The sequence below is a fragment of the Geotrypetes seraphini genome, chromosome 6 (genome assembly GCF_902459505.1).
Source record: "Geotrypetes seraphini chromosome 6, aGeoSer1.1, whole genome shotgun sequence".
NCBI classification, from domain to species: domain Eukaryota; kingdom Metazoa; phylum Chordata; class Amphibia; order Gymnophiona; family Dermophiidae; genus Geotrypetes; species Geotrypetes seraphini.
In genome coordinates this window covers 180,387,777-180,401,901 of record NC_047089.1, presented here as the reverse complement: position 1 = coordinate 180,401,901, position 14,125 = coordinate 180,387,777, and the positions used below count along the sequence as shown (strand labels likewise).

General features: G+C 46.5%; 1 protein-coding gene across 10 annotated transcripts in view; it reads right to left on the bottom strand.

Annotated features, from left to right (window-relative positions):
- Positions 1–14,125, bottom strand: part of FER1L5 (fer-1 like family member 5) — a 363,329-nt gene that overhangs the window by 167,910 nt on the left and 181,294 nt on the right. For all 10 annotated transcript variants that reach the window (XR_004539782.1, XM_033947691.1, XM_033947688.1 and 7 more), the window contains one exon: positions 13,437–13,600. Coding sequence is in view for 9 of the 10 variants with exons in the window: in XM_033947691.1 (XP_033803582.1) it covers positions 13,437–13,600 (164 nt within the window). In the remaining variant the exon portion in view is untranslated. The remainder of the gene's footprint in view (positions 1–13,436; positions 13,601–14,125) is intronic.

Here is a 14,125-nt window from a genome sequence, read left to right as displayed (position 1 = left end):
TATCAAAGCTGGCAAGAGCCCTAAATGAAAGGGCAGGAGATGGAGGGACATGGAGAAACTCCCTGAACACATTTCTGACCGGCTCAAACTTTGGTTTTTGAATTGTCTTGTTGAGTTCTTTAGTCTCTGTGCAGAACCCCGCGGATGACTATCTTATCTTTAGTTTTGAACAAGTTTTGTATGTGCTCTGACTGTTGTATTTAATTTGTGTCTTTGTTAAAATAAAATAAAATAAAAATTTTGAAATAATAAAAAAAAATCTGCAAAAACACCATACAATGAAAATAAATAAATAAACCGAGCCAATCAGAAAGACACCTTCATGCTCACTTGCAGAAGAAAGAACTAAAGGGGGCAGCACAGTCCAGGAAGGAGGAAGAGTGGAAAACTGTGACTGATCTTCTGCACAGTGCTTGCAGTGGTTCAGCATACCATCCCTATTGCACTGGAAATGTTGATTTCAGTCCAAACTTGATGGAAAAGAGTTTATAGCAATAAAAACATCATAAAACAATGCTCATGGAAGGTAATATTATACCAGGTTCCCTTGGTGTGAAGGCTAAGTAGGAATCTAAGGACCCTTTTTATCAAGTGTTTTAGCGCGGGCTAGCGAGGTAAATGCTCTGAAGCTCATAGGAACTGAATGAGCATCGGAACATTTATCTTGCTGGCCCATGTTAAAATGCTCTACCGTGGCTTAATTAAAGGGGCCCTATATGTCTTTATAAAATATCATAGACAAAGTGGCATCTATCATTCAAAGTAGCCAATATAGCTAACTTGAGTGTCTCTTGAGTGCTCAGTTAAATCATTTTGAATACTGGGTTCCGAGATTACACTCACAGTAAAAATTGAGTTATGGAGTCAAATCTTGCTCAAATCCAAATCCTTTGTGAAGGTAATTCTATAACTGGGCACCTGGTAAGAATCTACTGTATTCTATACAGGAATGTAGCTGCCTACTTTTCTTTATAGAACACCAACATGACAGTAAAATTACATGCCTAGGAGTTAGGTGCAAGCAGTTACAGTATGCCAGCCACGGTTCATAGACAGTGGCGCGCAAGACAGAAGCGCGCGGGGGAAAAAGTAATTTTTAAAGAGGCAACACCCCCACTTTATTGGTTATTGTTCGTGCTGCTGTTGGAGGGAGGTTCGGGGGGTTGGAAACCTCCATTATAGCGAAAACTGAACTTTTTCTGATTTTTTTCGGAAAAAGTTCCGTTTTCTCTATAATGGCAGCGCGAACACTAACCAATAAAGTGGGGGGGGGGGGGGGGTTGCCACCCCAAACCCTCCGTTGGAGCTCTTTAAAAATTACTTTTTCCCCCGCGCACTTCTGTCTTGCGCCGAATTGTCGGTGCTGGATTGTCGGCGCACTGGCGTCTGGTCGCGATTATTCCGTCACCGCCAGCCACAGAGCTAGCACAAGTATATTTGCACAACTAAGTTCCAGTGATCCATGTGTAACATGGTGATCTATAAGTATTGCAGATAAGTGGGAGCGGGTAACTGTTATTGCCTAGAATCATGGAATATTGCAAGATAGTCCAAATGTATTCAAAACCTCATATGAATGTAGGAAGGGGTCAAAACAATCTAAGACCACATAAGAGACCTGCTCCCAAGTTTTTAAATTGCTCATGGCACTTTGTATTAACAATCAGTTAACTAGATAACGAGGGTGAATTATCAGTTACATCAATCCCCACTTCAACCTTTACTGCACCAAAAAGAAATCCCGCAGAATTCAGCTGTTTGCCTATCCTTTGCTAAAGCTGTGTCATCTTAAAAGATTCCTATGCAAAACCTTCACCTTCCAAGCAGCCAAGCTGAACCCATGGCTAGCCCAAATGATACTTGAGGCCCCCACTTACCTCGGCTTCAGAAAACTACTCAAAACTCACCTATTCAGCAAACAAGACCCTTAATCGTCCCCTGCCGGCAATCGCCTGGCCTTCGCTCGGCTCATCTCCTCCTTCACAATCGCTTCTTTCCCCCCTCTCTTCTACCCTCTTCCTTCTTCATCTGCCAAGCTTGGCTAATTTTGTTGTTAATCTAATAAATTGTTGTAAATCTGCATTAGAGAATGACACGGTGAAAAAATTGGTCCCCGTCACCGCCCCGTCCCCGTCTCACCATCCCCGTCACCGCCCCGTCCCCGTCTCACCATCCTCTTCACCGCCCCGTCACCGCCACTGCCACCCCATTCACCGCCCCGTCACCGCCACTGCAATCCCATTCACTTTTCTTTATTTACGTATAAAGGAAACATTCTTTAAAACTTTAAAACTTAGTTAAATATTAGTTAATAACTATACAAAAACAAAACACGCAGAGAAAAAATTAATTAATAAAAATTCTCAAAACTGACACATTTTGATCACTAAATTTTAAATAGTTATTTTTCATACAGTTTTTCAATCACTAATCTTCCACCACCCCTGGGGCTAGCAATGCAAAAACAAACACGACATGTACTTTAAATGCTGCCGTGATTAGCATAGTGACCGCGGCTACGGCTGCAAGTCTCCCCTCCCCCCAGCGATCACGGCAGGAGGGCACCCAACCCCTCCTGTAGACCCCCCCAACGGCCCTCCTGACAATCGCAGCAGAAGGGTACCCAACCCCTCCTGCCGGTCCTCCCAATGGCCTCCCCTAAGATCGCCGGCAGGAGGGTACCCAACCCCTCCTGCTGGACCCCCCCCCAACGAACCCTCCCACCCCGGAACCCCCTTAGTCTTACTTTCCAAGTTGGACCGGACGGCTCCTCACACGTATGGCCAGCAGGCTTGCCTCCGTCCAAATGAGGCGGGCCCGCCCCTACCCTGCCCAACCCACAGGATCCTAGGGCCTGATTGGTCTAGGCACCTAAAGCCACTCCCGCTATAGGAGGGGCCTTAGGTGCTTGGGCCAATCAGGCCCTAGGATCCTGTGGGTTAGGCAGGGGAGGGGAGGGGCGGGCCCGCCTCATTTGGACGGAGGCAGGCCTGCTGGCCAGACGAGCGAGGAGCTGTCCGGTCCAACTTGGAAAGTAAGACTAAAGGGGTTCCAGGGTGGGAGGGTTCGTTGGGGGGGGGGTCCAGCAGGAGGGGTTGGGTACCCTCCTGCCGGCGATCTTAGGGGAGGCCATTGGGAGGCAGGGGAGGGGAGGGGCGGGCCCGCCTCATTTGGACGGAGGCAGGCCTGCTGGCCAGACGAGCAAGGAGCTGTCCGGTCCAACTTGGAAAGTAAGACTAAGGGGGTTCCGGGGTGGGAGGGTTCGTTGGGGGGGGGGGGTCCAGCAGGAGGGGTTGGGTACCCTCCTGCCGGCGATCTTAGGGGAGGCCATTGGGAGGACCGGCAGGAGGGGTTGGGTACCCTTCTGCTGCGATTGGCAGGAAGGGTTGATCTGACAAATGAGGAGCACGGTGAAACACAGGTAAATAGCGGTTCCTAGAAGGGGGTACATTGGCCCACGGGGACAAACCTGTTCACCGTTTCCGCGGTCGGTGAATGGCCTTGTCCCCGTCACCGCAGCGATTGCTAGTTTTCTTCCCCGTTTTCGGCGGTGACCCGCGGCTTAAATGCGGTGGCCGCGGGTAAACCGTCACCGTGTCATTCTCTAATCTGCATGTCAATGCGGATCCTAACCTAATTGATGTGAACCGCCTAGAACTCGTTGGGTATGGCAGTATATAAGAATAAAATTATTATTATTAGTTTCTGGGGAATAACCTTTTGGATTTCTCTTAGGTTTACACCCGGGTATATCCCACAAAGCGCACTACCCAAAAACATCATCTATCTATTCACCATCATTTTTTCTTTTATATAATAAATCAAAAGTGCTCTGTGCAGTGAAAAACTTTTAAAACATTCAATATATGTGTCACTGTGATTCCTAAGTGGAAACAATCAATATAAAAAGTTGCAACCATTAATAAACAGGTTGCTTTAACTTATCTGGAGATGATTGCATGTCCCAATTGAGATGGATAACCTGGATATACAGATGGATAAACTGGACATACTGGCCTCACTTGTGTATGCTGGAACCTAAAGACATTTTTAACCTATATTTTCCTATAGCCTGGCCCAGCCTGTACCTTGCTGTCTGTGAACACATGTATCCTTTGAAATGCTAACCCAGCTGGCCTTTGCTGCAAAGTTTCTGTCTCCATTCCCTGCTGGGAGGATACTTCTCCAAGGTTCTGCTGAACTGTTATCAGTGCTGTATGACTTCACATATGCCAGGCACCGTGGAAAGCCATAAAACATTTATAACAAGCAACATTCCCTGCAGGATGAAAGAGGAGTAAGAGACGTAGGAGCCTGATACCAAGACAGGGTACTCTTACCCAAGCTGGACATTTGCTGCCTGTCTCTGAAGCAAGTTATGGGAACCAAGCACAGCTGGGGCTGGAGGTCACCCTTGCCAACTTTCTGCATAAGACTATCTACAAGGACACCATCCTGAAGATGCACAGAATTGTAAAACCACAAATTAGCATCTGCAAGGTGATAAGGATCTCAGAGCTGGAGGAATAAAGTTCACCAAGAATTCTCTGTTTCTGCTCGGGCCCCTCTCCTGGTGGGGGGGAAGTGAGAGAGCCGTGGACTGAGGGAGGAATAGTTAGGTATACATTTTTGTACCAATAGGGAAGTACATGACCAGAGTTCGGGGATGTGCTTTTTTTTGGAACGAAGGAAGAATTTCTCTATATAACAATCCATGCATCACAGGATAAACTAGAGAGAAATTCACTTGGGTATGCCAGCAGGGACATGCTAGCCCCCTGCTCGGCATATGGGTGTAAGTTCTACTCTCCATTGCATATTCTGAACTGACAATATATTTCTTTCTGCTATGCCTTTGTTGCTGTAATTTTGTAAGTCTTTATACTAACAATAAAAATATTGTCTGGTTTTGGAAAATACAATGCCATCTCGTAGTCATTCCAATGAGGTAAACAAAGCACCATTTACTTCACAATGATAAAAGGTGCCTTAACTGAATGCCCTACAGAGATCCCCTGTTTCGTGTTCTTCCTCAGGGGCAAGCTCAGAAGTTCAACCCGCTGTCATCACAAATACGCCATCTCAAAAACACTGTGACTACAGGAAAAACTAGATGTGACTGCTTTTAAAACCAGGAAGTATTCTGGGCAATGCCTATTCTAGCGTGAAATGTGATGACTTCATGCTTTAAGATCTAGGTAATGCAATTGGTCAATTAATTTGTTGCAATTGAAATTTGTTGCTGTAAGCCATTCAACTGACTCGTTCATGCCGTACGGCATATATAAACAAAGTATAAATCCAGAATTGTTCTTTGGATAACACAAATGTTTTCTTGTCCCCATCAAAGTCCTAAGACCTAAGAGAAATCCAAAAGGTTATTCCCCAGAAACTGATAATTCACCCTCATTATCTAGTTAACTGATTGTTAATACAAAGTGCCGTGGGCAATTTAAAAACTTGTGAGCAGGTCTCTTATGTGGTCTTATATTGTAAGACAGAACATTTTTAATAAATAAAACATAGAATTACCCTCTGTACCTGGATCTAAAACAAAACTAAAAACTGAATGGACTTTGGGCTAGATTCACTAAGGACACTGATCGTGTCCTGACCACTTTGCGACCCCGACCTGATTTACTAACCTTCCTCCCATACCGATATGATCCACGCATGCAAATGAGGGGGAACGGCATGCAAATGTAGGCAGGCAGCGATTCACTAAAAAAAAAAAAAGAGGAACACCGACTGGGCTGGCTGATCCCAAAACAAGCGACTGCTGAGGACCCTGATGACTCTTTTGCTCCAGTGCTGCCCTGAAATCCCAGCCAACTACCACCAGCCCTGCTCTCTACCCAGAGTAAAGCATCTCCTGCTTTCTGCTGACAAAAAAAGCTCTCTGCTCCCTGCTGCGATTGTCCTACGTGCCGCCCTGCGCTCTCTGCCCCGACTCATGCTGGCCGCCCCGACTCTCTCCCCTGCCCCGACTCTTTTCTCTATCCCGACTCTCCGCCCTTCCATGCAACACAAACCCGTGGTTTTAACCCGCTTTAAACCCACAGGCTCGCAAAAAGTAAAAAGCAGTCTACAGCCCTTTCACCTCTTAGGGCAAACACCCCCACCAGAGCCTAAACTTTGGGCAGCCATTTCCTGCAAGCATGGGAAATGTATAGCTCATGCTAATTCGGCAACACATTTTGGACAGAAGGCAGAGGGGGGTAAAAAAAAAAAAGTTTCCAGCGTGGAGAGCATGCGCAGACCATCTACAGGCAAAGCAGATGATCTGCGCATGCGTCAGGATCGCTCTTCAGCGATCCATGTCATCGGTGGGGAGCGTTCCTCCGATCGCCCCCATTTGAATATGGACCCGTTGTGAATTGGTCGGCCTGCCACAGATCGCACACAGATCGGACGCGATCGAGCAGGTTAGTGAATCTAGCCCTTTCTTTTTTTTTTCTTAAGGGCCATTTTACTAAAGTGAGATAAAATCTGCGCTTAGCGCTTTCTAATGTGGGTCTTTCCTGTGAACTAAGCGTAGATTTAACACAGCATTTTTATTGACCTTTTCCTTTTTGCATTTACTGCCTCCTACTTAGGAGACATTAAGGGCTAGGTTCACAAAGCTTACCAATTGTGTACTGATCGGTTTGCGACCCCAACCCAATTCACTAACCTCGTGGCCTATCCGATTCCAATCTGCGCATGCAAATGAGCGGAAATGAGGGGAAATGGAATGCAAAGCAGGAAGGACACGATTCACTAAACTTTTTCAAGAACACCGACTTGGCTAGCTGATCAAAAAAGAAGACGACCTTTCCTGCTGTCTTCTGACTTCTCCTATCTTGTCACCCCGACTCGCCGCCCTGCGCCCCAAATCTGTCTTGCCACCCCAACTCACCTGCCCTTCCCCTGCAGTGTGAGCCCATGGTTTTAACCCACGGGTTTAAAGCAGGTTAAAACTGCCAGTTCGCGAAGTATTAAAAAAGGAAAAAAAAGCAGCTCACAGCTCTGTAAGTATGCGCAGACCATCTACAGGCAAAGAAGATGGTCTGCGCATGCTACAGGATCGCTCACTAGTGATCCATCTGGTCGGTAGGGGGCGTTCCTCCAATCGCCACCATTTGCATGCTGACCCTTGGTGAATTCATCGGCCAGCCACGGATCGGGCACGATCGGGCAGGTTAGTGAATCTAGCCCTATGTGCTCCCTCGTTAACCCTGCATTATCCAGTTAGCATGTGATAATCCTAATGTGCTAGCTAGGTAATGTGGGAACACCCACTCTCTGCACTTGTCAGGTCCCTCCTAAAAATAAATAAAAACAATAGGCACTATTATATATAAACAGGCAAATTACAGCAAAATATTTTAACACATTCTGCAGTAGCCTGTTAGAGTAAACTAACTGCACATTAAGAGGTTAAGGGAGAATTCAAAGGGTGCTACCCTGTTAGCACACACTAATTCACTAAGGAAGAGTGCGGCGCAGTGGTTAAAGCTACAGCCTCAGCTGCATCTTGTGATCCTAGGCAAGTCACTTAATCTCCCCATTGCCCCAGGAACACTAGATAGATTGTGAGCCATCCGGGACAGACAGGGAAAAATGCTTAAGTACCTGAATAAATTCATGTAAACCGTTCTGAGCTCTCCTGGGAGAACAGTATAGAAAAGTGAATAAATAAATAAATAAGGATCAGTGTGCACTACATGCTAAAGATGCCTATAGGAATATAATGGGTGTCAATCGTTAGCGAGCTCTAATGCGGTAGCGTCCTTTGATGAATTTCCCTAACTACCTTTAGTAAAAGGGCACCTTAATTGAAAAGTATAAAGTTTAGATACATCTCAATATATCTCCGACAAATATTATTAGCAATGATAGGAAGCACTGATTGTGAACATTATTTTAATTCCACAGTTCTATATGAAAACTTCATGGGAGTAAGTTTCTGACAGAGCTTAGAAAGAGGTACAATCAAACCTCGGTTTACGAGTGCACCGGTTTGCGAGTGTTTTGCAAAACGAGCAAAACATTCTCCCCGGCCCACTAACCCGAAATGCCCCCCCGCCCGCAAACGCTGCCCCCCTGTGAACCGGCATCACCCCCTTGCGAACGTCCGCCACCCCCCCTCCCCCACATGAACTGCCATCTCCCGCCCGCTCAAACTGAAAGCTTACTCCCCAATGTGGCACCGGCACACAGCAGTAAACCACAGGAGGTGCCGGTGCCCAAAGATCGTGCCTCTCCTCCGACATGCTCAAGGCCTTCTGGCTCTCGTTCTCTCGTGGGTGGGAGGATGGGCATTTGCGAGGGAGGGCAATGCCGGTTTACAGACGGGGGCCGCATTTGCGGGTGGGGGGCCATGCCAGTTCGCCATGCCGGTTCGCAGGGGGGGAGAGAGATGTGGAAGTGCACCAGTGACCTCGGGGGTGGGTAGGTCTTTTGGGGATGGGGTGGGGTGGAGCAGCGCTGGTGGCCAGGGGCGGGGGATGGGAGGTGGAACAAATCAAGCGAGTTTCCCTTACTTTCTGTGGGGAAACTCGCTTTGATATACGAGTAAATTGGTTTACGAGCATGCTTCTGGAACAAATTATGCTCGTAAACCAAGCTTCCACTGTATTTGTGATCAGTGGCTTTGAAACCAGCAACTATCTTTGTTAAAAACTGAAAAGGGATTTCTGTCTGCCCCTTAGCTGACTGCAAGAGGATTGTATCCAATTTATGAAAGTTACATGGCTGAGTGTGCAGAGGGAGTGGGTAACTCCATATAAGAACATAAGAAGTTTCCTCCACTGGATCAGACAAGAGGTCCATCGCGCCCAGCGGTCCGCTCCCGCTGCGGCCCATCAGGTCTGTGACCTGTGAAGTGGTTCCTGACCATTTATATAACCTACCTCTACTTCTATCTGTACCCCTCAATCCCCTTATCCTTTAGGAACCTATCCAAACCTTCCTTGAACCCCTGTAATGTGCTCTGGCCTATCACATCCTCTGGAAGCGCGTTCCATGTGTCCACCACCCTCTGGGTAAAAAAGAACTTCCTAGTATTTGATCTAAACTTATCCCCTTTCAGTTTCTCCGAATGACCCCTAGTACTTGTGGTTCCCCACAGTCTGAAGAATCTGTCCCTGTCTACCTTCTCTATGCCCCTCAGGATTTTGAAGGTTTCTATCATGTCTCCTCTAAGTCTCCGCTTTTCCAGGGAGAACAACCCCAGTATTTTCAACCTGTCAGCGTATGAAAAGTTTTCCATACCTTTTATCAATTTAGTCGCTCTTCTCTGGACCTCCTCAAGTACTGCCATGTCCTTCTTGAGGTGCGGCGACCAGTACTGGACACAGTATTTCAGATGTGGGCACACCATTGCATGATACAGCGGCATGATGACTTCCTTCGTCCTGGTTATGATACCCTTTTTAATGATACCCAACATTCTGTTCGTTTTCTTTGAGGCTGTCGCACAATGTGCCGATGTTTTCAATGTTGAGCCCACCATCACCCCAGGTCTCTTTCAAGGTTGCTCACCCCTAGCAATGATCCCCCCATTTTGTAGCTGAACATCGGGTTCTTTTTTCCTACATGCATGACCTTGCATTTCTCTATGTTAAGTGCAAATCATGCACTGAGGGATGAACACTCCAGCACTTGGGTGAAATGTTATGCATTTTAAGAGTTTATTTAATGAATGGGAATAAAGTTTTTGGGCTCAAATGAATGTGGGGTTGCGAGCTGAATCAGTGTAACAGAAGTAGATATCTACTCCACACAAGTTCAGAAGGGAGAAGAAATGGTGGGGATAAAAGAGCCAGCATGCAGAACTAGTCTATAATGTATGAGTTTGCACTGAATAGAGTCATATCCAATGGCGTACCTAGGATATGTGACACCCGGGGCCCATCATTTTTTAACTCCCCCCCCCCCCTCATTTTTTTGACACACACATACATCATTTTTTTGACACACACCCCTGCCCTGCCCTTGGTACCCACTGCTACGGTTCTTCTCTTCATTATAAGCTTCTATAAAACACAGCAGAAAATCCGGTGCTAGAAAAAGGCTAAGAAATCGGCGGGAGCAGCGAAAGCGTCCTTTAAGGAACGCCTTCCTGATCTGGCTCTATCCCGCCCCCTTTGTGACGCCACCGGACAGCGTTCTCATCCATTGGTCGACCTTGCCTGGGCACTGCGACCCCAGGCGTCAGAATGCTGATCACTTTTGTTCTCTTCGCAGCCCAAAACAATCAGCCCTTGGGAGCAGAGAGCTTAGGGCAGAAAACTAACAGATCTTGAGAGCTGGGCTCAAGGCAAGTGGTCTTTAGGAGCAGCTCAGGGCAGAAGGAAAGGGCCTGCGGAGGCACTATTGGTGCCTGAGGGCTGATATGAGCAGAGACAGCCCTCTAGAGGGAGCCCTGTTGAGGGCTACCCCAGAGGCTCCTCTCAAAGGAGGGGAATGCTACCAGAGTGCAGATCGACACTAGTAGCTCTTCGGAGGCACCAGGCCACTGGGGTACAATTGGTACTACCAATCCAACAAGGGAGAAAGCTCCCTGGAGACTAGCGGTGGAGGTGGAGTGTTCTTGGGAGAGCCAGGGCCCTCAGAGCTAAGCTGCCACAGGGGCAGGCCCTCCAGTCAGGAGAGACATTACCCACCTACCCCTAAAAGCTTCTATGGATTGGGTGAGAACTTGGGGACTGGGGGCAAAGGAAGATTAGAAAGGGAAGGAGGGATCTAGGTACACAGCCATGCCCATCTAGTGACTACGCTAAGAAGTTTAGGAGGAGCCTACATCTACATCTGGTGGCAATCAGAACTGAAAGGGGCTCAAAGGTTTTGGAAATGCTGGATTTGAACTGAGAGTTAAAGGATTAAGAGACTATAAACAAAGGATTTGAATATCTGAATAGTATATAAACGCTGTTGAATTAACTGCATTAGTATTGGTTTAAGAGTTTAATTTGTTTTATGATTAGGCCCTTGTACATAGTTCAAATAAATCAGTTTAATTTATTAGCCAACCTTGTACACATTTTATACCTCTTTCACATTGCTTTTATGTTTAAATTGTCATTTATTAAAAACGTCATGAATAGACAATAAAACACACTTGATGAAAAATAAAGTATGAATAAGAAGGAAACATGATGGCTGGACAATTAATTAAAAACTTCTTTAGAACTCCCAGAAGCAGTGTTTCTGTGTTTACTATACAGTGGGAACTTCCCAAAGAACAGGTGCTCCCAGGGTTCAATCCCTGTAATTATTATAAAGATGAATGCCAAGCAGCTTGATCCCTCTTTTTATTATACAGCAGGAATACTCATGAGCTCAGTTACAACAATGATAGTACATAAGCGCCTGGATTTTATATATGGTGTAGGGATTTTGGTACCATAATTTGCATGCAGATCTTAATTAATTAGCTTTCGAGGCAATTGATTTTTTTTACAATAATTTCATGTGCACCTCCTCAAACTCTATTCTATAATCCCGTGCATCTAAATCCCCTAGCATATAACTCAAAAGAGGGCAGGGACAGGGGAGTGGCAGGGGTGTTCCTAAAAGTAGAGAATGACATGGTGGTTGTTACCCGTGGCTAGCCGCGGGTAACCCGCCGAAGCAGTAAGGGAGGAAAAAGTGCTCACTGCGGATATGGGGACAAGGCTATCCACCACCCCGTGGAGCGGTGAATGGTCTTATCCTCGCAGTTAAGGGAGGGAACGCGCGTGATCATCAATCGTGCGTGGCCACTTCCCTCCTTCCTACCTACCCCTTACCTTCGCGGCGTGTTTTGAGTAACTTCTTCACAAAGCCGTCGGAGTCTGCAAGCAGTAGCGTGCGTGTGTGGGCAGAAGTTTCTCCTCTGATGCAACTTACAGGCTCCGACAGCTTTGAAGAAGTTACTCAAAATGCAGGGGAGGGAGGGAAATAGATAGATAGATTCGGGTAGGTAGGAAGAAGGGAGGGGGCCGCGCAAGGGGTGCCGAAGGGCAGTGAGGTGGTGAGAGGGAAGGGTGATGGAGGAAAGGAAAGGACATGGGGAAAGAGTGGGGAGAAGACGCTGAAAGGACATGGGGAAGACAGAGTGGGGAGAAGATGATGAAGGGAAATGGGGAAGACAGAGTGGGGAGAAGATACTGAAAAGATATGGGGAAGACAGAGTGGGGAGAAAATGCTGAAGGGAAATGGGGAAGACAGAGTGGGGAGAAGACGCTGAAGGGACATGGGGAAGACAGAGTGGGGAGAAGACGCTGAAAGGACATGGGGAAGACAGAGTGGGGAGAAGACACTGAAAGGACATGGGGAAGACAGAGTGGGCAGAAAACGCTGAAGGGAAATGGGGAAGACAGAGTGGGGAGAAGACGCTGAAAGGACATGGGGAAGACAGAGTGGGGAGAAGATGCTGAAAGGAAATGGGGTAGACAGAGTGGGGAGAAGACGCTGAAAGGACATGGGGAAGACAGAGTGGGCAGAAGACGCTGAAGGGAAATGGAGAACAGAGAGTGGGGAGAAGACGCTGAAGGGAAATGGGGAACAGAGAGTGAGGAGAAGACGCTGGAAGGGAAGAAGACAGAGATGCCAGACTATGGGGGAGCGAAGGGAAGAAGATGGGTGTCAGACCAATTGGGGGGGGGGTGAAGGGAAAGCCACAGCAACAGAGCAAATGGAAGATGCAGAGAGAAGACAGACAGTGGATGGAAGGAATTGAATGAGAAGATGAGGGAAGCAGAAACCAGACAACAAAGGTAGAAAAAAAAAGTTCTATTTATTTATTTTTGCTTTAGGATAAAGTAGTATATTAGTTGTGTTTATAAAAATTTATAAACAAAGCCCTGCCAGCTGAACATCTCTTTCTCTAGTTCAGCAACCAGAACTTTGATTTATATGGAAGGAATAAGCTAAATATTGCAGTATTGAGGCTTGTATGGATGCTGCGGGGATAATAGTCGCGGGGACAGTGGTCACAGGGACGGGGCTGTGACAGGGATGGTGGTCGTGGAGACGGGGACAAATTTTTCCCCCATGTCATTCTCTATCTAAAAGTTACAAGTCAGGTTATAGAATAGCCCCATTTTTGTGCCAAATTGCCTGGAGTTGGGTTCAGCATATACATCAGGTTTCAGCTGGTGTAAATACCAGTTCCCAACTTATGGTGAATAAATGGGATCTATGCACTGTTCTGTAAATGGTACTCAACCTGGAGCAGCATTTACAGAATAGCACTCTGCACCATATATAGAATGCCCCAAAGGTGTTTTGGAAGGATGGAGTGCTCATTCCTGGGCTTTGCACCTTGGCTCATGTTCATAATGTAATAACAGGAGCTCTGTTCTACTTTGATGACAGTTGCATCCTTAGGGATAAGAAGAGATCTCTGAAAAAGTGTTAATAAATAAATAACTGTAGTTTCAGCCTGTGGTTTGTAGATGGCAACATACCAGGTTTAGAAAGGAGGCAATCTGAATGTCTGATTTCTTCTGATTTATTTCACGGAACCTTGTTCTCACCCAGCGCCGTCGGCGGTGAGTATGATATGTCTTCTCTGCTGAATGCCAGGATTTAGAAATTGAAGACTTATCCAATCCCACACTATACTCCCATCCTGTACAAAACGGATAGAAAATAAACAAGTAGGGTGGCTGTGTTGAGGAATATGAGAAAATAAGAGAGAGAGAGAGAGAGAGAGAGAGAAAGGAGGGAAAAATAGACAAAAACAGAGGGAAAAGAAAAAGACATTCCAGTACCTTCCAGGCTGCCAAACTGAACCCATGGCTAGCCCAAATTGTCCTTGAGGCCCCCACCTACCTCGGGTTTAGAAAATCTCTCAAAACTCACCTATTCCATGGACAAGACACCTAACACCCCTCTCCAATGAACAACAATCTCCTCCTGCACCCTTCCACCTTCTCTTTCCCAGCCTACTCACCTCCAACCCCCCCCTGACCTACACTCTCCCCTCTCTCTCTAACCTCAACTACTTCCTTGCTCCTAATATTGTTCAATTGTTTCGAACCACTTGTAATTTATTACTTGCTTCTAATAGTGTTCACTTGTTTTAAACCACTTGTAATTTTTTTTTTGATAAACAAATGTGAACCGCCTAGAACTCCTTGGGTATGGCGGTATA